Source organism: Macadamia integrifolia, chromosome 7 (assembly GCF_013358625.1).
Source record: "Macadamia integrifolia cultivar HAES 741 chromosome 7, SCU_Mint_v3, whole genome shotgun sequence".
In the NCBI taxonomy this organism is placed as follows: Eukaryota; Viridiplantae; Streptophyta; class Magnoliopsida; order Proteales; family Proteaceae; genus Macadamia; species Macadamia integrifolia.
This window is the reverse complement of record NC_056563.1, coordinates 30,876,430-30,900,816: the sequence shown is the minus strand read 5'-3', so window position 1 is coordinate 30,900,816 and position 24,387 is coordinate 30,876,430. Positions and strand designations below refer to the sequence as shown.

The following is a 24,387-nucleotide window of genomic DNA, read 5'->3' as shown; positions in this document are numbered from 1 at the left end:
AGAGTCATCATCAAGGGTTCAAGAGTGGAAGTGGCTCGTTTCTTTTTGGTGGTACCCGTTGGTCTTCCTTATTCTCAGGGAGCGAAGGCGCGGAGGAACACTGATATATTTGCTCCCCTCTTCCGTCAGGTTTTCTTCTTCTTCTTCTTCTTCTTCATGTTTGTGTGTATTTCTCTCTGTCAAATCTACTTGTTTCTGTTGTTACTCGAATTTGAAGAATGGTTGGACGGTTTCTCTTTATTTTGATCCATTTTTGGCTTCAATTGAGAATTTAGCTGGAGAAAGCTGGCTAATTGTGCGAGTCTATCTATTCCACCTTTTTTTGGTTTCATCTGCTAATTGTGAATTTCTGTCTGTTGATTGGAGATTTATTTCGTGGTGTTGTTATTTTGTGTGGTAGAATTATTGGGATCGAACCAAGGGTATATTGGTTTTGCAGGTTTGATTAGGAGAAGACTTGTTGTTTACCACGCTCCTGTATTCTTTTTAACTTAATTGGTTTTGGCGTTATTTTGGTTCTGTAGTTTGAAATCTGGTGCTGCATTGCAGGGTAATTTTGCTTGGCTTCAACGTAGTTGGTCTACCTGGCTTGGGATTTATTGATTATTTTTTATCAGTCTCGAATCTAATGCGTTTACTAATCAGCCACATGTTTCTGGATCATGGTTTCTATGTAAGGGTTTTTCAATTTTGGAGGTAAATCGTGACGCTCTGTTCGGTAATTTCTATATTGTTTTCCTTTTTAAACATTTTTTTTGTAATGTTTCTGTTTTTGGTGACAGTCAAATGGTATGCAAGTGATTAATTTTTTCCTTTCCTCCCACCCTGGTAGAGGGGGGGGGGGTTAACTATCCAAAGAAGTTACGTTGTTTCTAAACTTACTGTATCACACGTCAAGCAAGTAGTAGTACGAGTAATCATCCCGCTTAAGCCACAGGAGATGGAAACACAATCGGGACCCACTAATTGAATCCCCTAAGAGCACTAATTTAACCAAAATCTAAACTACATAGTGTTGAATGATATGAGTGAACATACACCGTACTATCAGAAAAAATATCTGCACTCATCTATGGAAACCTGAGTCTCTTTGTACTGGCAACCTTATGATGGCGATCACTTTGGCATGCTTGTACTGTCCTGCGTTGCCCTTAATTCAGCAATTGCATTTGTATTTTCCCCCTGTTAAAGTGTACTGTGAGGGGGAGTGTAGTGCACCATGGGATAATAGATAATATTAAGTTATAATTTTCTTTTAGTTATTTACCTTTGTTGTAATTAGACTTAAAAGATTCTTAGTAGATTTTCTACTAGGAGTTGGTTGCTTGATTAATATAAGGGAAAGGTTGTCCACAATAGAGGTATTCCATTCCGTTCCTATCGTTTTCACCCTCTCTCCTCTTCTCCATATCCATATCCATCGAAGATACCAGAAGAACCTGCTAACTCACGGGACCAAATAAACTTTACCATTTTTATCTAGCCCTATTCACCCTCTCCTTGGCACCCTTAAGTTTCAGTCTTATTAATAACTTCCTGTTCAAACTTCTATAGACCATCAGTTCGCTTTGTACCCTTGATAAAGTAAAAGAAGGAAGATGGGAGGCAGAAGGAGAGAACGAAAGGAGGTATCAGCAAAATGAGTTCAGTGGGAAATCCACTTTACTCCTCTCAATATCTTGCCAATGACTTGAAATATGTAAAATTACATGGGTACCCTTACAGAACACTGCCTACTACATATGACTACAAAGTACACCTAAAATACCGTTACAACCATAATCCTAACATTATCACCCCAAACCAGGCTTAAGTTTGTATTGTAGGTTTTATCTCCATTAAACCCCTTGAAAATATTGATACCATTTTTTATTTTAACTGTTGCCTTGACTCTTGAAGGGTTAATTCCTCCATTGGGAGGCTTAGTTGATCAAATCAAGAAGCCTCATCCTTTGGTTAGGATGCATTCTTTAAAGTTTTATCTCTGTATTTTATAGGACAAATACAGAAACAACTTCTTTAAAGGAGTTGAATAGCGGGATGAGAGTAGTTTGAAATTTCCTTTCCGTCCTTTCACTGTTTACATTTTTTTTTGGTTGCTGTTCCCTGTCGCCTGCCACTCCTTTAAAGAGGAGTTGTTTAGAGGAGGTTTGTTGAATTGACAGTTGGATGCTTCAGGCTTAGTTTCCCTCTGATTCTGACTCTGTTGAAAGTGACACTTTGGGCATTGGAGCTGTAGTTTTGTACCAAATTTCCTGCCAATTCTTTTCCACAAGGAGATGGAGGGAAATGTTCTTAGAGGGTTACTGGCTCCCTTTCCTGTTTTGCCTTGGACTTTGTGTTTTGCTAGGGGTGTTTCAATATATCAATATTTTGCAGTGAAGTTTGAGAGTTCAAGTAGATCATTTTAGAAGCTTTTTCTTTTGCCCTCGTGGAGGATTTCTTGCTCTTCAGGGACCATGTCTGTGTTTCTAGAGCAGATTGTTTGTTGTGAGATTCTTATGTCGTTTTCTCTTAGATCTCCAATCTAGTCCATGCTTCCTTTTTTATTGCTCAGGGATAACACTCCCCTCTTTCCTTATTCCTCATATATTTTCTTATCTTTCATAGATGCACTTGAAGTTACCAATAAGAAAAGAAAAAGAAGACATGTCTGGTTATAGATTTGGAATTTAGATGTACAACAAGCCTCCTGCTGTATTTCTTAGTTATTACTAAAAGTTTCCACGGATAAGTGGTGAAAAGGCTTTGAATAAAGTTGAATGGAAAAACAGTATCCATGTAACCAGTGCCATTCAGTTGGGATAAGGCTTAGTTTACTTGATGGATAACATTATGGATGTTATTGTTATCTCATTTTGAATACTCATTCTCTTTTTCACTGTTATGTTTTGAAATATTTTATTAATACAGAATTTGCCTGCATTCTGAAACAACTAGACAACTTTGTTTTTAAGGTTGGGTTGTTCTATGCATGTCTACAGAGCTGTATCGTGGACCATGCCATTCCTATTGCTGGAGAAATTTTATTTAGCGAATTAATAATTCCAATATGGTTGCTTCCCATAAGAATCTAGTGAATGAAAATCACAATAGCTGATGAAGATAACAACACATCTCAATCTCTTTCTCCTAGCTTACTCCGTGCCCACATGGGCGGCACTAGTTTCTGGTGTCCTTGTGCTCGTCACTGTTTCACTTTCAATGTACCTCATTTTCGAGCACCTTTCGGCGTATAAGAATCCTGAGGTATTGCCCCAATATTCTTCATAATATTTTCTTGAGCTATACACACTTTTTTAATTATTTGTCTAATTTATGTAACAGACTAACAGTTTTAAATCTTTTCATAACAGGAACAGAAATTTCTGATTGGTGTTATCTTAATGGTCCCTTGCTACTCAATTGAATCAGTAAGCTTTTTCTACTCGAGAACATATGAAGTCTGTTGAAATTTCTTGTAAATACTGTGGATATATGGAGTTCTCATTGATTGCATTGTTTCCCAGGATGTAGCTTCCCCTTTTGAACAATATATGGCCTCAATTAAGGTTTAAGTTTGGCCTGACGTGTCCCGAACCCTCACTGGCCTGCCCTGAGCCCAAACAGGGCTTGGGCTGACCCTAAGGGCGGGTTAGGGTTGGGCCGGGCCTGGGTTGAGGCCCCAGGCCCAGCCTGGTCCAGCCCAACCCTGGTTTTCCTGATGAATATAATATAATTTGGGGCTATCATCCTATCCTTCCTTTTAGAATAATGAAATCTGGGTCGTTGATTCTTATGGTCAAGTGTCATGAACATTTATTATTGTGTTGCACTTCATAATTTTAATTGTGTATTGATCTTCTTCTTCTTCTTCTTCTTCTTCTTTTTATTTTATTTTATTTTTATTTTATTTTTTATTTTATTTTTTATTTTATTTTTTAATACTAGAACACAAATGGAAAAGAAAAAGGGTTAGCACGACCTTGGGAAAAATCAGGGCCAACCCGGCCATGTTTCACTCCTACCCTGAATCATCTAGTATTATGTATTAAGCTGATTAGACTTCTTTGCATGAACATAAATTCTCTTATTTCTTTATGGAATAAGTATGCTTGACAAGCAAGTATTCAATTTTCATCATTTCATTATCCATCCTAGTGTGACTAAAGTTATACATCAACTTATCTTAAAACTTCTTTATTTGAAGGTTGATCTCTAGAACTTCAACTTTGTGTTTATCCCTAATTTTGTCTCATCCACTAAAAAAATATCAACAAAGAGCTTCTCTAGTACATCTATTATAAGCGCAAACAAATAAGGGCTTAAAAGCTTATCCTTGATGTAGCCTTTTGTACTTGGGAATTCACTGCCTTGACTTCTCATGGTTCTCGCACTAATCACAACGCACTCATGCATATCTTTAATTATATCCACATATTTACTCGACAACCCTCTCTTCTCTAGTACATGTCAGATTTACTCTTTAGGGACTTTGTCATTGGATTTTTTGGGTCAATAAAGACCGTATGGATATACTTTTTACAAGCTCTAAATCTTTCGATGAGCCTTCTAAGTAAATAGCTTGCGGATCTATTAGGAATAAAACAAAATCGGTTCTCCAAGATTGTAGTTTCTCTTCTCAGGTGGGCTTCAATAACCTTCTCCAACAATTTCATAGTATGACTCATTAATTTTATGCCTCTATAGTTATTACAACTTTGAAAATCACCTTTATTTTTTATAGATCAGAATTACAATGCTTCTCCAATCATCTAGAATTATCCTTGTGCTCATAATCTAGTTATAAAGATTGGTTAACCAAGATACCGCATCTAATTCTAAGCTCTTCCACACTTCTATTGAGACTTCATAAAGGCTTAGTATCTTGTCTTCCATCATCTTTCTGAAAACTTTTTTAACTTTAGTCACTCTAACCTTTCATATATATTTGTTGCGTGTAGTGTCTTAATGAGTAATGGAGTCTTCCTAGCCACTCTTACTCGAAATGTCTTAGTTTAGTATATCATAAAAATGCTTTTTCACCATCTCTTCATATTGTCCTCATCCCTTACTAGATCTCTACCATCATTACTTTTAAATTTTAATACATCTCATATGGCCAAAATCTTTACTCTTCCTTCCTCTCATTTTGGCTATTTTATAGATAGTTTTTTCCCCTTCATTTATGTTTAGATTATTATAAATGTCTTCATATTTCTTCGCCCTTGCTATCCCCAAAATATTTTTAGCATAGTTTCTAGCAGCATTATACATCTTTAGTCCTTTTGAAACTAGCTTTTATAGTTTTAACGGCTGCCTGGACTTCATCATCCCACCACCAAGTTTCCCTAAGGGCTTGATGAATACTCTTTGCTTCCCCTAGAACTTCTTTAGCAACCTTCTTAATACAGGCTGTCATCTTGTCCCACATAGTATTGGTGTCTCCCTTAAAGTCCCATTTTCCTTGTTTGACCACTTTATTAGTAGATCATCTAGGGAAGCTCCTTTCAATCTCCACCACTTTATCTTTGCGAAAATAGGTTTCTTTATCATATGTTTCTGTGTACTGCCGAGGCACATGTCCAGGACCACCAATCTATGTTGAGTGGTTAGGCTCTTCCAAGTGTAACCTTACAAGTCTTAACACAACAATCTGTTGGACTTTCTAGTTATGAAGAAATCTATTTGGCTGCTGTGATGCCCACTTTTGTAGGTAACTGAGTGATCCTCTCTCTGATGTGGTAAGGGGCATCGAGTTGGGTTTTGTCCATGGTTCGAGAGCTTGATCGAAACCTACGAAATTTTGCAAGTTTCTACCTTATCCCCAAGGGTTGAAATGATGTCCTGTGACTTTTAAAAGTCACAGGTTTCAACCATGTTTCGACATGTTTTGACGAAATTTCCCATGTTTCAACCGAAACATGGGAAGTTTCGACCAAACCAACTGGTTCGACTTGAACCAGGTCATATATAAGTTAATTTGAAAAGAAACCCAAACCTTCTTTAGCAGAATTCAACCCTCTCTTCTTAGTTTTTTCTCCTAGGAGTGGAAAACTTGGGGAAACAGTGGAATTTTCATTTTTAGTCTAACAAAGTTGAATCTAAGGGTGGTTCTTGCTTCATCTACATAAGAATGACAGCTTGGACCAAAAAGGGAAGTCCCAACGTCCCAAAAAATCATATAATTTTTTTTATAGAAAATACTTGTAAATAGAATAGAATTATGTAAATTTTTTATATGTTACTTAGGAGGACCCGATCTACTAATTCACAGTGGCCGATTTTTTTTTTTGCATGTTATTTTATTTTTTATTTTTTGAAAATGCATTTACTTACAACATATTTCAGTCAACAACTCAACGTAATGATTATTGAACCTTTGGATCACCACACAAGTATGACTTTATGTGTTTTTTTTTTTATTTATGAATTTAATGATGTGAATGTGTTGGAGATGTCTAAAATAGGATGTACACAAAAAATCAGGAAAAAAAAAAACATTGTTTGGGGGTCGAAACCAAAGTTTCCACCAAATCGGGAAAAATTCCCTGGTTTCCTCAAAATTTCCCAGGTTTCGACCAAAATTTCGGTCTCCCCAAGGTCGAAACCTGGTTGAAACCCAATACCTTGAACAGAACTTATGTCCAAAGAAGAGATCGAGCCAGCAGATTACATCCAAGATATGCCCCATCAAGAAGATACCTTCCATAATATTTTCCAGAATTAGTGGAGATTGATCAGCAGTGTTTGGGGGAAGTAATGGCAATCTTTGCTGATTTTTAGGAGGATATTTTTCAGATTCTTTCCAGGTTCAAGTGAGCCTATGCCAGCTGGATGATTGAAGATTAATTAATTGGATATCAATTGGGAGACTAAATATTTTTTTCTTCTGGAAGGTGTGCCCGCCCCAGCTGTTGGAGATTCCTTAGGAAATCAGTTTCCGAATTGCATGCAGCTTCTTTTAAGGGGCCAGATGAGTGGTTGGTGGAGGATAGCAGAAATTTCTCGAGCTGCTTTGATGGGGAGATTATGAGTGGTTTATTTATTTATTTATTTATTTTTCCCTTAATGTGCAAGGTATCCACAGTCTTTGTATGGGCCTTTATTGATGAGTTTTTATTTTCTATTCTTTCTTCTAGAGATTAATACAGTCCCCTATATATATATATATATATATATATGTAAGGACCTTAGTGCCTACAAGGGAGAATGGAGTGAAGAAAAAATAGAGCGCTTTGGCTTGGAAGCTGTGAGAGGCAGTGGCTGTGATGCAATGACGGTGAGAGGCCGTGGGTGAGAGGTCGTGGGTCTGAGAGAAACTTCTTTAATCCCCCTTCCCAACCTCTTCTTTTTCTTTTCTTCTCTTTTTCTATTGTAATCTCAGTTCTATTTTCTTGTTTTGAAGTGATGGTTAGTAAAAGTACTACTATTCATTAAAGGAATTGCGATCCTCTTGTAGAATTGGCTCGTGTTTAATTCTCTTTTCAAAGAAAGTGTTTACAGTGGATTAATCATAAGCTATTGCAAAGTCTAAAATTGAGATCCCCTCTTCTTCTTCTCCCCAACTCCATAAGCCTCCATACACATCTTCATAGCCTCTACAATCTCTCCCAACATGTCCATTCGGTTCGCCTCCTATAATAATTGATTTTCATTGACCAAAACTTTGCACTAATCCATCAATGTGTTCCCAAAATTGTAACTTACTACTTCCATCCAATCCTACTTGGGGTGTATAAGCGCTAATTATATTGACAACCTCTTTCTCTAACACAAGCTTGATGGATATAATCCTTATCTCCAAATCTCTTAACATCTACTACATCATTCTTTAGATTTTTGTCTACTAATATGTCCACTCCACTTTTATTACTTTGCTCTCCTATATACCAAAGTTTGAAGTCGTTCAAACACCTTAGATATTTTACGGTTCCATTTAATCCCTTGAAGACAAACAATGTTAATCATTCATCTTTAAAAAAAAAAAAAAAAAAAAAAAAAAAAAAAATCTTCATCTTCTCATAACATCTATCAATTCCAGACTTTTACTTGTTAAGGATCCAATGTTCTAAGATGCCAATCTAATCCTACACTTTTGGACTAGATTCTTTGCTCGCACAAGTCCTTGCCCACTTATCATCGCATCCGGGCATCGACGCGGCATGTCACTTGCAGGGGACGCCCTAGCAAAAGGACGATAGGACATGATACAAAAAGGAAAAAGTACTCAAAAAACAGTAGGATCCATGAAAAAGGTGATTGGCTGAATATATTAAGATATTGGCTGCCTACTTGATATATATATATATATATATATAACATAAGTATAGACAAAACGATATAATGGAAGGACACCTAATGCATTAATTAACATCCAATCTCAACATTTAGAAATAAGGCACATAATTAAGCAAAGCAAGGAGATGATAATGCAATACGTAGAAATAAGGAAAATTATCTTGTACCACCCCTATTTTCAAAATTAATATGAGGAACCACCCTAAATTTCTAAAAATATTTAGTGTATACCCTGTTTTGAAAAAATAATGACTCTTAAATCCATTCTGTTAGTTCACAAGCGTCAAGTGATGACGTGTCACTGTTGGTATTTTTTAAATGACAAGTTACCCTTGAAGAGTAAACTTATTATTTTACACTGGTATGTGAGTATATATGGGTCAGAACTCCGTCAATGACAATTCTACCTAGTTCCGGCATTTCGATTCTAGCGATGAAGATGGAGGTACTGACGGCGGAGCCTTAAGATTCCTGTAGTATTCCCTAATGTTTGTCACAACCTCCGTCCTCCTTTGCTCGGCAAACGTCTCTTTCCAAACAGGATTCAGGTCTTTGTGTTTCACTTTGGTTCTCTGTCTCTGGTTCTCAAACTCCACCTCCACGAATGCCGACGATGAGCCTTCCCCATCCTTGGGCATCAAGTTACGGGCTCTAACAACTTCTACCACAAGCTTCTCTTTACTATTCATTTTGTTCCTCTATGCAGTAAAGGGTGCAGAGGAAAAGAAACAAGGGAAGAGCGAAAAGAAGACTAGTTTTGTTGAGTTAGGGAAATGTGATAACAGAGAGGGTAGCAGAGAATACTAACCTATAGAAGAAGGAAATGGAGGGAATAGAAATTGTGATTTGTTTGGGTTAACGTAATCTCTTGGTTCGAGGCTACCCTGTTGGACTCATGGTTTAAAGTATCTCCGATTTCGATATTGATATGATACCCTTCGATTCGTATTTTAAATTTAGCCGACCGATACGATACACACCGATACGATACAAGAAATTTTTAAAATCCTTTCGTATCGATATATATCCTACGATACATATCGATATGCACCAATTGATGCAGATTAATTACCAAAATATGCTTGTTTTATTAGGAATAAGCCTAGAGTTGAGTTCCATACATGTTAGGCCATTGATCCCATGTTTTGAGTGTAATAGACCACTTTTATGAGTCTAAAATGGGGGCTCTAAGATTGAGTACGGGATTACTAGTTAGTTTCCATTTTCATTAGTTTCCTTTTTAGTTGGGCTTGATTTGAGTTATATTTGATCCTTAGGAGTCAAGTTATTAATTTAGTCAAGTCATTAGTAGTTAGTTTCCTTTTTCAACTAGTTTCTAGTTTCTAATTTCAGTTAGTTTCTAATTTTAGTTTTTAGTAACTATTGTATTAGGAGAATATTTGGTTTCCTTTTTGAGGAACCTTCTATTTTGTAATTCCCTCTCCCATTAACATTATAAATAAAGAAGAGAAGGCTCCTAAAAGCCTAAATGATTTTGAAAAACAAAGTAATGGTTGCTGCTATTGTCTTCGTCGTGGAGATTTGTCTTGTGTTTGATCAAGGCTGAAGGAATTGGTGTTTGATCCAATTGACTCTTTGCAGCGTGAAGTCCAAGAGGTTCCTTTCAAGTGTTCTTTTTCTTCTTCGTATTCTCAAGTTTATCTACAAGGCCCTTCGATTCAGGTAAGAGATCTGTTGGTTTTTTTTTCCAAATTCTGGGTTTAGAATTTCAGATTTCCATCCTGTCGCCCTTCTCTGTTCTGAGAGTTGCAGCCATCTGATGGCTTTGAATTTCTGGTCGAGTGTTACCCCTGCTGATAGGAAGAATCGATTCCAATTTTAGAGTAATCAGGCCAGGGGATTGTCTGATATATTAAATCTCTCTAATCTGGTCGATCTCTGTTCTAATTCACTTCTGTCCAGAATTCTGGTTCGATTGTTCCAGCTGTTGATGCATTAAAATTGGTAGCTGTTGTTCATGGTTCAGCCTCTGTTATTGGACCACTAAGCCTCTGTTTTTCCTGGTCTCTATTCAGCTACAGAAATTCTGAAACTCTGAGATCGATAGGGCTGATCTGTGTTAATTGATTTCTATCTTCTAGTGCACTGTAGTGACCAGAATGGTGGTCGACTAGTCTGGTTTATTTTCTGTTGATCTTTTGACATGAGGTTCATGTTTATAAGGTGGAGTGAACCTAGTTGATACCCTTGCTAATCCTTGTGATTTGTTTATGCTGATCTGACCAATAGCACTGTCTTGTTGAGGTCGATACATCACTGTTCCAGATCTGAAGTAAATTTAGTTGTTTGAATTGTTCTACTTCTGTCCTCTGGTTTGTCCTGCTGTTTATTGTAATCTGATTAGCTATATTAAGGTTTGGGTTGGTTATGGTTGTTCTTTAGTTTAAAAGTTCCTACAGTTTTGGGTCTAGTTGGGTGTTCAATCTAGTCCTACATTACCAATACACTATTGATACGTATTGATACTCTATGGAAAATATAAAATCGAGGTGAAATATACGTTTCGGTATGTATCGGTGAGTATTTGTATGTATCAATCTGTACGTATCGATGAGTATCAGTACATATCGGTGAGTATCGGTACTCACTGATACGTACTGATACAGTGCGCTACGGTCATATAATGGTCAAAATGGGTATTTTTTCAGAAAACATGATTTTTTAAGGGGTTTTTGTTCCAAAGTTGCTGCCAGCCAAATTTCTCTCTAACTAAAGTGGAAATCAAGGTTGGGAACAAGGATTTTACATTTATGGGACAACTACAAACTTTGAATTCTTAGTGTGATATCCTCAATTTTGTGTTTATGCATAATACATGTTATCAATAGCTTTTTTTAACAAATTTTTTTATGCAAAAGTGTTTAAAAAGGTGTTTCATATCCATTTATGAAAGTATCTTTAGCGTATCTTAGTGTATCTTCGATACGATACAATACCCTCCGATACGTATCTTAATTTTGGTCGACCGATACGGTGACCGATACCGATGCTTTAATCTCAGACTATCTTGGACTGTTACGAGTCTTTGGAGGAACAGAGACCAGAGAAAAAAAAAGAAAGAAAGAGACTTGACCTCCGTAGCTCCTTCTTTTTTCAAATTCTCTCGTCGGGGCTTGGCAGCGTTAGATTAGAAACCCTCTCACTCTCTCAGTGGTAGTTTGCAGTAATTGAAGGAACATATGTTACCATGTCGGGTCCTGGGTTACCTGTCGAGCTTGATTGACGCCATTCTCTTGGGTTCTTCATCAAACACAGTCCCAAGCTGTTAACGTTTAATTAACTCCGACACGACGTTGAAAATCCGTGTCCCTTCGCTGCTTTCCTTTACCCTCCACCGCTAGCTCGCTGCTATCCCCTATAATGCAGGTTTCGGGGACCAGCCGATGGATGTGGCCGATCTGGGTTTGAGGGTTCGGCAGAGATCGGAGTCGGTGAGGATGATGTGGCCAGATTGTTGAATGAGAACGTTTTCAAGCTGGATGGCTGTTGCATTCTGATTATAGGGTTCAAACAGAGTAAAAGAGGTGAAAAGAATGAAAAATGTTTTTTTTTTTTTTTTTAATTTATTTATTTGTATTTGGTTTTAGGGTCAAAAGAGTAATTTTCAATTCTAAACTCACGGTGTTAGACTTTAGGGGTACGTTTGCCATTTTTTATTTTTTAGGGTGGTTTCTCATGTAAATTTAAAAAAGTGGGGTGGTGCAAGATAATTTTCCTAGAAATAAATATCAATAAATATCTCAATATTTCATGTGTATACAAAGGAATATGTAGCTCAAAAACAATATACAAGTAAGTATTCGATTATGTTCTAATGTTGCAGGGTCCAACTGTTGTTTTATGACGGCTTATGCTGGGTTATGGCATATTCTTCTTCTTCTTCTCTTTTTTTTTTCTGAAGATTTGGTTTGTTACTTCCATATTTTTTATTTCCTTGTATGGTAAAGTTTGCAAATCAGGCTTGTTTGGTCTGGATCTGAAATTACTCACCCTTGGAGTACACATTAGTTTACTAGCATGGGTCCATCCTTCCTTTGACACATGGGGTATATTAAGGTCAAGAGCTTGATTTGAACTTTTAATTTGTCGTATATGTTTGTATTTGACTTCATATCTCATATTTCATAAGCATATTTTACTATGTAGTAGTAACTTGCAAGCATTATTTATCATATAGAATGTCTGAGTTCCATCCTTTAATTTGACTGCTATCATATGCATCAAGCCGGAGACATTATGATGTTGCCTGACATGATCATTCACTTCTGTAGTTTGTGTCATTGGTGAACCCATCAATTAGTGTCGATTGTGGAGTCCTGCGTGATAGCTACGAGGCTTTCGCCATGTATTGTTTTGGAAGATACCTTGTGGCATGCTTGGGTATGTCTCTATCTAGGAACTTTTGAAACTTGGTGTTTATTTTCCTCAGTTCTGCTGCATTCATATGATTCATTCTCATTGAACTTTTGTCATTGTATTCATACCTTCTTGTCAATATCCTTCCTTAATTTTGATAGATCCACCATTTTAGTTGCTGTAGATATCCTTGTCTTTTCTTCTTCTTTCTTTCTTTCTCTTTTTTTTTTCCCTTACAGTTTATAAATCTGGGACTGCGGGCAGCCCTCTAAAATTTATTAATCTTGAAGGAAGAAACGAATGCTAGGAGGGGGATATTCCACGTTACCCCTAAACATATGGATGTATATTGTTGGAAGTCTGAAGCATGTTGAGAAGTCCTGTGTACACGTCTTCATCCAAATATATAAGTGTTAGTACATGTATAATATATGCTTGCTCGTCTATAAAAACTATTTCATAGCCATGGGTTTGAACTGAGCAGGGGGACTGGAACTAGGTAGCTAAATCTTGGCTGATTTTTTATATGTCTCAGTTGCTGTAGCATTATAATTTCTCCCCTGCTGATGATTGTGATGACTGAGGGTCATCACAGACCATCCTGATCCAATTTGGACCTTGACATGCAGAAAAGGATTACTTGTATTCTAGATGTATGCAGAAAGCCTAGTTACGAATGCCCATTCACATACGGGTAATAAATGTGCCCAAAATACTTCCAATAATGGTGACTTAAATCTTATCTCTTAGATTATGCTTGGGCTTCTTAAATGAATTTTATTGCCCCTTTATCTGTCCTATCCCCCTTGAGAAGTTATGATAAGGAAAACCTGTGCTTGTTCCATGAACATATGCAATGTATTAAAACTAAAGGCTTGTATCATGTATAGTAATAATGGAGGATCATATGAGATAATTGCTTTTCTAGGTTTGTAACATGTTGATCTCTAAGATGAGTGTATAATCCATGGTTCTCTAGACAGAAGAAGGGATTTAGATTTCATTTCCTCAGAAGATTCTGCTAGAAAGTTGACCCTGAAATGACTTGATTTACTTTTGAGCTAATATTTGCATGTTTTGGGGTAAACCTCTTGTGTACCTGTATTTGGTTGATTTCCTATCACTAATGTAGAACTAGAATCATAAGTGATCCTAATCCTAGGCAGGAACTGAAATTCTGGCTGAATAGAGAAGATGTCCTCCAATAGGCTTGGTTCTAGCTCTCAAACACTCTCTCACAGAAAACAAATAAAAGAAAAATAAGAAAAGAAAGAGAATTCGATGGAGGGTTGAGAATAACTAGTGAATGGGCATCTCACCGTTAGGTTTAGGCATCTCACCTAATTGCATCACATAGCACAATAGCATAAGCCATTTTTTTTTTTCCATTAATAAATTCGTGTTCAATGTTGTAGCCCCTTATAAACTTATATAGAAAACTCAAAACTGACTCAAACACTAAAAGAGAAATGCCTAACCCAATCCTTAACTAATTGGGAAACCTAAATTGACTAGGAAACTGAAATAACAAAGGAAATAGACTCAAAACTGACTCAAACACTAAAAAGGAAATGCCTAACCCAATCCTTAACTAATTGAGAAACCTAAACTGAGTAAGAAACTGAAATAACAAAGGAAATAGACTCAAAACAGGACTCTAACTAAACTAATGAATTAAATCATGTTTTCCTACTTTCTACCCTTATTTTAGGCCCATTAAAGTGGCCCATTACAAAGAAAACCCATGGGATCAAAGGCCCAACAAATACATAACTCAACCTAAGAACTTATTTGCAATAAAATAAGCCCATTAAGTGACTTATCTGAATCAATCACAGTCAAAGGTTTTAAACAACAGAAGAAAATATGAATAGGGACAAGGGAAAGGTGGTAAGAAAGAACTCACTTGATCTAAAAAATGTAGAGGCCTCTTATTGAAATTTTTGAATTGAGGAAGTGGCATTATTTCCTTGTATTAACTGTGGATTTCAGCTAATGTACCTAAGTCTGTATTCACTTTTTACTGTCTGTTGATGTGCAGTGGATGGTTATATTATTCATGGATATAGTTAGAGCAGTACCTTTTTTTTATTGGGTTATATGATTTGCAGTAGTGATATGGCCTTTACTAGGTTTTTTCCCCCCTTATTCACTAATTTTATCATCCTTGTAGGTGGGGAAGAGAGGACAATTGAGTTTATGGAGCGGCAAGGACGGGCAGCTTCTAAAACACCCTTACTAGAAAATAGTTCTGAAAAGGGAACTGTAAAGCATCCTTTTCCAATGAACTATTTCTTAAAACCATGGAAACTTGGTCAATGGTTTTACCAACTTATAAAGATTGGAATAGTTCAATATGTATGTTTTTGCTTTCTGGCAGAGCCCCATTTTTGTCTTTCTTTTATTTTATATTTCAGTGGAGCAAATGATGCAATATTTTTGATAAATTTTTTTTTTTTTGGATCAGATGATAATAAAAACTTTTACTGCTCTTTTAGCGGTTATCTTACAAGCCTTTGGCGTGTACTGTGAAGGAGAGTTTAAATGGGGGTGCGGGTAAGTTATGGCCCATATCTACTACCTTGGAAGGATCTTGTTTGAGTATAAATTCATTTTGTTGGCATCGGGAAACTTTCCCATTTAGTTAGTGGGCTCCTTGATAATATTCTTCATTTCATGATCTGTCTCTTCCTCTCACTCCGTGATGCCCATTTTAGAGGGATTTGAGGTTGCTCATGTGCATCTTATCTGTACTTCCTTTTATATTGTTTTTTACACCTGAGCAATCTAAGACTTCATGCATCCGTTAGATGAAACTGTTTCATGTTATGTGTGTTGTTTTGTTTGCCTAGAATATGGTAAGATGTCAAATGCTACTGACATGCATTTTTCAATAAATAAATTATGGTATTCTGTGCTTTGGATTTAGGTAGACAATGCTAATTCACCATTATGAATTGTTGAGAATCATCTACTGTTCTTTTTCCAATCAGTAAAACTGAATCCTTCGGCTGGAGCCTGTACATCTATGTGCACTTGTGCCAGTTGGAGCTGTTTGAAGCATGTAGTTTCCTTTCCAAGAATGCCTGGAGCCTCAATTCTTATGACTCTTAAGCTGTAGGACCAAAATGGAAAAAAATGTTACATGCTGTGTAATAAAGGAATTATATACAACGATTGCACATTTTGATTGGACTAATTGTTCAGTCAGGACCTGCAAAATTGATGCGATTTTATATGCTTATGTTTTCACTTTTAGATGTGATCTTCAAGGTACTACTGCTTATTGTTGTCACGGCGTCCAGGTGACCCAAGGCGTTGGAGAGTTCTTGGATGCAAGGTGACACCACCAAGGCAACCAAGGCGATACCTTGACAATTATGCTTTGGTGGGCCCCCACAGCAACCTATAATCAGGGTTACTGCATTCCGTCAGTTTTCTTCCACAGACCCGCAGCAGACGGATTGGAATTTGGTAGCATTGTACAGGAAATTGTTTACTTCACTTTTCTTAGGTCATAGTTTTGTTTGGCCAAAACTCATTTGGTTAGCGTGACTTTGGTGCCATCTGAAAGTTGATTCAGTTGTCAATCTGTGACAGGATTTGTAATTTAGGAAGTCGATTTAGATTGGGATTTCTACTTAAGAGTCTATGTCTTAAATTAGTATTAGGAAAGAGATTAAGCACTCATGGCAGTTGCAACATTTATAATGTAGTCAAATTAGAAATTCTAATTAGTCAAAAAGTCATATAGTGTAAAGTTTGTTAATTGTAAATTCTTATCAATAAATTAAGGCATGGGAAGCACAGAGGAGTAATAATTTTGTAAAAGCAAAGATGTAACAATTGATTCCAGCTGCTCCTGATGTTGTTTCCATGATTGGCATTGAACTCATGTTTGATTTCTCGTCAACTAATTTTGGTTTTACCTTAATATTTAAATGGCTTGCTCACCGTGATGCAAAGATGCAACTAAACTGTAACTTGCTCAAATGAATAGGATCTCTGTACATAGGGGTGGATAAATATCTGATAATATGAACAACATCACATCATTCTCCCATGTGTGCTTGCACCTGTTGTTGCATAGAAATGACAATACATTGTTTGATTATCCACATTCAGTGGTGATGAAATGTTCCCTATCGTTTATTTATGATTGACGTAGTCTGCCTTCCAAATTTTTAGGTATCCATATATGGCAGTGGTTCTCAACTTCAGCCAGTCGTGGGCTTTGTACTGTTTAGTTCAATTTTATACTGTTACAAAGGATGAATTGGAGCACATTAAACCATTGGCAAAGTTTCTTGTCTTCAAGTCAATTGTCTTTTTGACTTGGTGGCAAGGTGTGGCAATTGCACTCTTATATACCTTAGGCTTGTTCAAAAGTCCTTTAGCTCAAGGCTTGGAGTTCAAATCAAGTGTTCAAGACTTCGTCATTTGTATAGAGGTACTCTGTCCTTGGATCTTTTCTTTTATTCTTTTGTAATTCTCTTAAGATTTCGATTGTTTATGAATTTTAAGTGTTTGTTTGGACTTTCCTGAAGGATCATTGCTGTAACTGTGGTCTCTGGGATTTATCTTCAGTTTTTTGTTTATCTGTTACCACAAGATCTCGGGTTACTTCATAACTGATTATATTAATCTTGCTCCTTTTTCGATTTTCTTCCTCGGTTTCACTCATCTTCCCTTGGCTCAATCACCATATGTGTTTGTGTTTGTGCTTGGTTGGACATTCTTTTCTTCTGCTTTTGTACCTTGCAATCCCAATTGAAGTATTCAATCAGTTTTTCCTGCTATACTTTGTTTACTAGATTTGTCATGGTGACAAAAACTCTGCGTTGCGTCTCTCTGTCTCAAGTACATTGACGATCAATGCTGGATACTCAGAACACCAGTAAACTTCCACTGTTACTCTTATCTATAACTCATGTTAAAGCTTGAAGGGAGGAGGATCGTAAATATTCACCTGATCTATATCATAAAGTTTTATAATGACTTAAATTTGTTGCATGCATTCAGATGCACAGACCACCACCAACTGACCCAGACAGGCCAGACTGCAACCACACCCCCCCCCCCACCAAAAAAACAAAACAAAAACTCGGAGACCTTAATGTTTGTGTGTTATAGTGGAGGTGTATTTAACACTAACATTGGCTGGATTTGCAAGCTCGACTTCTTCCATACCTGCTTCCATGATTTAGCATGATTATTTGATGCAGCAGCACTCCGATGGATCGACCCAAGCCTGCTCCAGAACCGGACCAAGACCCAGATCCAATTTGGGTTCTAAGTTACTAATTTGGATTCCAAGTTTAATAGAATATTTAGGATTTTATTTTTATTTGAGAATATTTGTTTCCTATTTGAGTAGGTATAGGAGATTTTATTTCTATCTTAGTTTTTTATTTTAATTAGAAGGTTTTTAATTTTATTTTATTATATATTGGACATATAATTCATGGGAAGAACAGTTGAAACTTCCCCCCCTGCGTGGTTGTCTTCTTCCCTTCCTCCTTCTTCTTCTTCCCTGCTGTCTCCCTCTATCTCCCCTCCTCTGCTGTCTTTCTTCTTTACCTCATTATCTCATCTTTACTTCTCTTCTTTCCTCGTTTCTGGTTTATTCTCCCATCCTCTGTTTCTGGACAGTGACATCAGTCACAAAAGGAAAGCTTGCTGAACCTGTGAATGTTACCGATTGGTTCTGAGCTTTGAGTCGAAGGTAGCCCTTCCCTGGGCGACCAAACCTTTGGAGATTCTTGCCATAATACCATCCCCGTTGAGAGAAGTAAAACCTGCAACTAAGGACAACTACAGGTACCGCCCAGGTCTGGTTCCAGAGGGTTAAATCTCCCTGGGTTGCTGATTATTGGACCTATTAAAGCATGCATAGGGTAGGGCTTTGGAGTAGGAGCCTACACCTGAAATCTCAAGGCCAGCAGGCCAAAGGTGAGGGAGTTCTTCCTATCGTAGTGCTGGTTCTCCGCCTCCCCCATGGCTGAAGCTTACAAGGTTGAAGACAACCCTCTCTATCCCACGATTCTTGGTATTTGTGTTTATTCCTTGCAATTCCCATTATACCCTCAAACCCCTTGACTTTTGTCCTTTAGTATTTGTTCTTTTGTGTAAAAGTCCCTCTTTTGTTTTACCTCCATATTAATGCCCCTTCCATTCCATCTTTATTTACTACTTACCCATGCCCAATAATTGCTTCCAACACTACCCCTGGTCAGTAATGCATAAACCCCTCCATATCCTTATCACTTTAAGTTACATTTAATGAATCGAAAATTCTGTTTTATTTACAGGATTGCCACTTGATTCTATTCATCGTCATATTTACTGTTTTGCCCCTGACCTTAAACCTAAATTCCTTAAATCGTTTTAGTGGGCCCATTCCCATCCTAGTTGGATCCTTTGGGGCCCACCGGTCCCCCCATTACATCATGCTAGCAATCTGCATCACTTCTGCTTGTAAAGTGTACGTCGGTAATTTCCTGTCTGGAATTAGAAGGAATGGAGTTTTGTTTTTTGTTTTTTTTTTGGTGGCCTCCATTCTTTGTATAGTGCTCTTTGGCCCATGTATCACTTTGGGCACTTTCTTTCTCTATCCATCAAATCTTTTGACTGACTCTAAATTAATAATGAAATTGTACCTCATGCAATGACAATTCTAATCGTTGTCCAGGAGAAACTTTGCAAGGAGTGGACACGGGCACCCTTATAGAAGCAGCTCTTATTTCTTCTTTTAAGAACTTATCTGGTGTCTGTTGTTATTTATTATGCAGTGTGTCATTCTGATTTGATATATGGGTCTTTTCAGTTATGTCTCATATTTCATTGGCAATTTGTGTAATTATGCTACTTTTCACCATCCCACTCGTTACCTGTGTGATTATTTCTGCTAGAATCTTAACACTGCGTGTCTAAGAATAAATTAATTTTTTTTCATCTTGTTCGATGGAGATTTTAAAATCCAAGTGGCTGTGAAATGTGGGACGCATGCTAATGAATTGGGATGATCTGCACAAAGCACCTTATACACTCAAATTTAGTGGTTTGTCTATTATATGAATGTGTGATGTGTCAAAATTATCCATTTCATTCTTCCCAAGTCAAGAAATTGAGAGAGTAATCTGGGGAGGAATCCTAGATAAGGCAATAGAACAACTGAGTCTAAAAGTGAAGTTAGATGAGATAATGGTTACAATTGGAAGTTCTTGCTTCATGCATATAGAATTTATCCACTCTGTGACCCTGATACAGTATAACGAAGTTTAACAGGTATCCATGTTCTTCCAGCACAGATGACAATTGCTTCTATTGTTCACCTCTATGTCTTCCCGGCCACGCCTTACGTGCTTATGGGAGACCGGATTGAGGGAAGTGTTTCAGTTCTTGGAGACTATGCATCGGTGGACCCTCTTGATCCTGATGAGGTCAGGGACAGTGAGCGCCCCACAAAATTGCGACTACCCCAGCCTGATCCAGATTTCAAGAGTGGAATGACTATCAGAGAAAGCGTTCGAGATGTTGTCATCGGGGGTGGTGGATATGTAAGTTTTCTTGGATATTCATATTTTTATCTTGTTGAGTTAGTGAATTACCTTAGTAATATAAGATATGAAAAGAATTATATCTGTAAATTTAAGCTATCTATTGATCAATTATAGAAGTCATGTTATGCACTACTGAACTTTATGCATTGAATAGTTGCAGTGTGTGTGACTCAGACAGACCTGTAAGATTGTTACCCCTTGAAAAGGGCCAAGAGATTCATGTAGCTTTTCGAAGATGCATTCTGTGAATAACACATACATGCTTAAGCATAGAAAAAGTGTATAATTACTGTGGTAGCAGACAAAACAAAGGGGGATATGAATAAATTTCTTCCTAATAATCATGCTTAAGCATAGAAAAAGTGTATAATTACTGTGGTAGCAGACAAAACAAAGGGGGATATGAATAAATTTCTTCCTAATAATCTTCTATGCCTCTAAACTTTTGTGCACCATTGATAGGAAAAACTAATTATAATGTGGTGGGTCCACCATTCACTATGTGTTACACAGGTGTCTACTTCAAAATTTACCTGATATTCTATTCACTGCATTTTATTGGGTGGTTCATCATGGATGAAGGCCTAAAGGGAGGAAAAGAAGGGGAAAGTACTAATAAGCCCACTTTTTCTATTTTAGGACTTAAGTCCACATCCAAATATCTCAAGGAATCCCCAAATTCCCCCGCCCCCCAAATATCAAATATATTAGATGAAGATCAAAAAACTAAGTTGACCAATATTGTGTCAAGGATCTTGCCACATTAGCAAGCATATGCTTCTGAAGTTGAGGTAGGAGCAAGAAGGGAAAATTAAAAGTGGGGCGGTGCTGCGGTGGGGCTCCTACATACCTTCTCTAGTTTCCAGGTCGATGTTAGGTTTATGCCTATATATACTGGTCATGTTGTCCTCATTATCATTTGGCCATGTCTTAAATTCCATAGAAATTTGACTTCTCATTTCTCAATGTTTTTTCATAATGCTGTGGAAATTGTCCAAAAAAAAAAAAATGGGGCTGTTCAAATAAGAGGAATGTTGAAAAATCAAGGGGGAAGGGGGTGGAACCCGTACATGGTCAGCCAAATAATAGAGATGGACTGCCAAATTTTATATGTAGCCTATCTAATGAATTTAATATCTATCCAACAGTTAGAATGCTAAATTATCTTGTCTACGTGACAAAAAATAGTGTGTATGTTGGAAAAGATCCTACAATGGATGTGTGGGAACCCTTCTTTGTAAAGGTCGACGTGTGCCGATGTGGCATGGAAATCACCTACTTTTTTGTGTTAAATTTTTTGAGATTGGGGGAGGGGATCCTCTTGGGATACTTACGGGTGGACTGCTCCATGAGTTGGTCACACCCAACTAACTTCTTTATACCCACATCTTTGGTGCTGCATTTGGTTGACCATTGTTGGACTGCATGGTGGGAATGCTCTGGACTTCCTCAATAATGTCATGTTCTTTAGGACAAGAGTTGTTATAGGACATGCCAGAGGCTTATGCATGCTATGGATATCTGCAACATGCTGCCACGCATTTTTTAATCTAGCGTCCAGGAAATGCCTTGGCATTTTGGTTGATGTTAATTATTATCCCAGCCACCCACTAATGATATAAGTTTGTCAGAATTACAGTTTCTTGTCTTGTGTAAATAATTGAAAGTTTTCATCAACTTATTGACACATCTGTTTGGCATGCCAAGAGTTTTATCCACTTCACCTTTTTGCAAGTCAGAAATCTAGTCAAGTTGATTGACTAGCATTGCTGCGGTCAAGGTGTGCATTACAAGTTCTTTTCGCCTAACCTTAGACTTAAAGCACCTCTGGACACCACATAATTTATCTTGACTGATGGTAAGAAGTGGTTAGGTTAAGTTGAAATATTGTGTTTTCAACCAGCAATGAAACTGAACAGTTAGTTTTGGTCTTATACCGGAATAGACTGAAGGCATGTAAGTATTACTATAATTTTGGTCAAAATCACCACATTATTTCTATTTCTGTTTTTGTTGTGACCTAAACTAAACAGAAATCCAATATGATTTTTTTTTTTTTTTTTCACTTGGTGCTGCATGGTTTTAGCCTTTTTCTTCATATCCTGCTTCTTGTGATGAAATAGCTAAACGAGAATGTGAATTCTGCTTTCCAGATTGTGAATGATGTCAGGTTCACAGTAAACCAGGCTGTGGAGCCTATGGAGAAGGGGATTACACGGTTCAATGAGAAACTCCACAAATTCTCTCGTCAGATAAAGAAACATGAAAAGGAGAAGAGAACTAAGGATGATAGTTGCATCAGTTCATCATCACCTACACGAAGAGTGATCCGTGGGATTGATGACCCTCTCCTAAATGGGAGTTTTAGCGATGGTAGCGTGTCTAGATCAAAGAAACATCGTCGGAAAAAAGGATACAGCAGCAGTACTGAGAGTGGGGGAGAAAGTAGCAGCGATCTTAACTATGCGGGATTTCAAATTCGTGGGAACAGATGGATTATCAAGGATTAGTTGGCAGAAGATGGTTCTCAATCCATGAAATTTGGACAAGAATGCTGGTATGCATGTAAGCAATTACAGGTATCTGGCACATATCAGATCTCTGGGAAAGAAGTATAATTGCTTGCTTCCCATCCCACTAGTTATTCTCTTTCTTTTGATTGGATGATGAGAGCGAGCTTCATTTGAGCCGTACCTGCTTTTTGCCAGTGTTTCAAGTTGCCGGCATAAGTTTGCTGCAGTGGGATGTGTACATCGACTGGTGTCTCATCTGGCTTCAGACTTCAGTAGAATCTTTCGGTGGTGGTCTGTTCAGGGGGGGTATAGTCATGGTTCAATGAGTTTTTTTATATCACGACTCATCCATATTTCTTGATTCTGGCATTTACTCCTTGCTCATCGGGATATCTTCATTGTCAGTTGATGTTTCCACTCTATACAGCATAGTCCATTGGAAGCAAGCAGCGGCATTGCCCAATTTATAGATATAGAGTTGTGGCTGCCTGTTCTGCATTATTTCTTGTGTAATCATATGTTAAATAGCGTTTCACATTTTACATTTCTTTTTTATAAAGTGGTGATGCTCTTAGATAAGAATTCTGGGTTAAATAGCCGGCACCCTAAACTCTCAAACAGATGTACCGTCTAATCAACAGTACAATCAGTATGTGTTAACCAGATTAGTCCATTGTCACTAAATCATTGACCTAGAGATAAAGACTAGAAAAATAAGCATAAACTCCAGAATGAAGATGTGGTATGTTGACCATATGGCAAATTGGATTAGATCCCAATTTTGTGGATAGATAAATCCCAGAATTGTTTTTCTGCATGAGTTTCAGCTCCAAATAAATTTTGGCAAGTGACTATATCTAGGGATTACAGGAGGATGAATGGATTTTACAGGAAAAAAAAAAGGATGCACGGACATACATAGATGGTTCATTTCCCTAGTAGATTGATAAATCTCCTATATCTCCTTTAGATTTTAGAATGCTACAAGGTTCAAATGCTCAAAAGCAGGTAAGGGATCCGTCTCCATCAATTCTAATTTGAATCGACCGGAAGACAGATTAACTAGGCTGGACTCGCTAAGGATTGGAGTTGGTTTATGGAGAAATTGAGATTAATTGGAAATAGACGTTCTGGTAGGACAGGCTTTTAACATTCCACAGCCTCGGATGTTTTCAAAATTACATTATAGTTGATACGCATACGCTGTTCCTCCGAAGGGGAATAACTTGCAAAAGCATTGCTTCAGCTATATATATATATATATATATATATATATATGAAGAAAGGGGAATTTACTATTACTATTCTATACTTGGTTTATATTTATTAAAACTCCCTTATTTTTTACTTTTTTATTGATACTCCCTTGCTTTTTTATTTTTACATCCCTTTCTCCCTTGTTCTTTTTAAATGCCTAGGTTACCCTTCATTTTCACTTGTAATCTATTACATTTTTCTCATATTGATTGGTATAAGAAATGGTTTGAACCAAATCACTTACAAGTTTTGTTCCATGCAAAAGGATATTAACATAGCTGATGTGTCCTTAAAGATAATATTTATTTATTTATTATTATTATTATTTTATTTCATCACATCCAATTATCATGGATGTTTATTATTATTATTATTATTATTATTATTATTATTATTAT

At 37.1% G+C, this 24,387-nt stretch overlaps 1 protein-coding gene across 6 annotated transcripts; it reads left to right on the top strand.

Moving 5' to 3' along the window:
• Nucleotides 1–23,314, top strand: LOC122083935 (protein LAZ1-like). Of its 6 annotated transcripts, none has more exons than XM_042651879.1 (10): nt 1–129; nt 550–696; nt 3,137–3,249; nt 3,357–3,413; nt 12,573–12,681; nt 14,831–15,015; nt 15,125–15,213; nt 16,846–17,107; nt 19,968–20,216; nt 22,373–23,314. In XM_042651879.1, the coding sequence occupies exons 3-10, from the start codon at nt 3,205–3,207 to the stop codon at nt 22,727–22,729; spliced, it is 1,353 nt and encodes a 450-aa protein (XP_042507813.1). In that variant the 5' UTR covers nt 1–129; nt 550–696; nt 3,137–3,204; the 3' UTR covers nt 22,730–23,314. The 6 variants fall into 6 exon arrangements, with proteins under 6 accessions (XP_042507813.1, XP_042507809.1, XP_042507811.1 ...); XM_042651875.1 differs by having other exon boundaries at nt 2,985–3,249; XM_042651877.1 differs by having other exon boundaries at nt 2,958–3,249.
• Nucleotides 23,315–24,387: the final 1,073 nt, after the last annotated feature.

Excerpts from the sequence above, each read along its gene's own strand:
- LOC122083935 (XM_042651875.1), top strand. The coding sequence starts at position 3,100 with ATGAAGATAACAACACATCTCAATCTCTTTCTCCTAGCTTACTCCGTG. Across the intron at positions 17,108-19,967 it reads ACTTCGTCATTTGTATAGAG|ATGACAATTGCTTCTATTGT; the intron begins GTACTCTGTCCT and ends CTTCCAGCACAG. Across the intron at positions 20,217-22,372 it reads TCATCGGGGGTGGTGGATAT|ATTGTGAATGATGTCAGGTT; the intron begins GTAAGTTTTCTT and ends TCTGCTTTCCAG.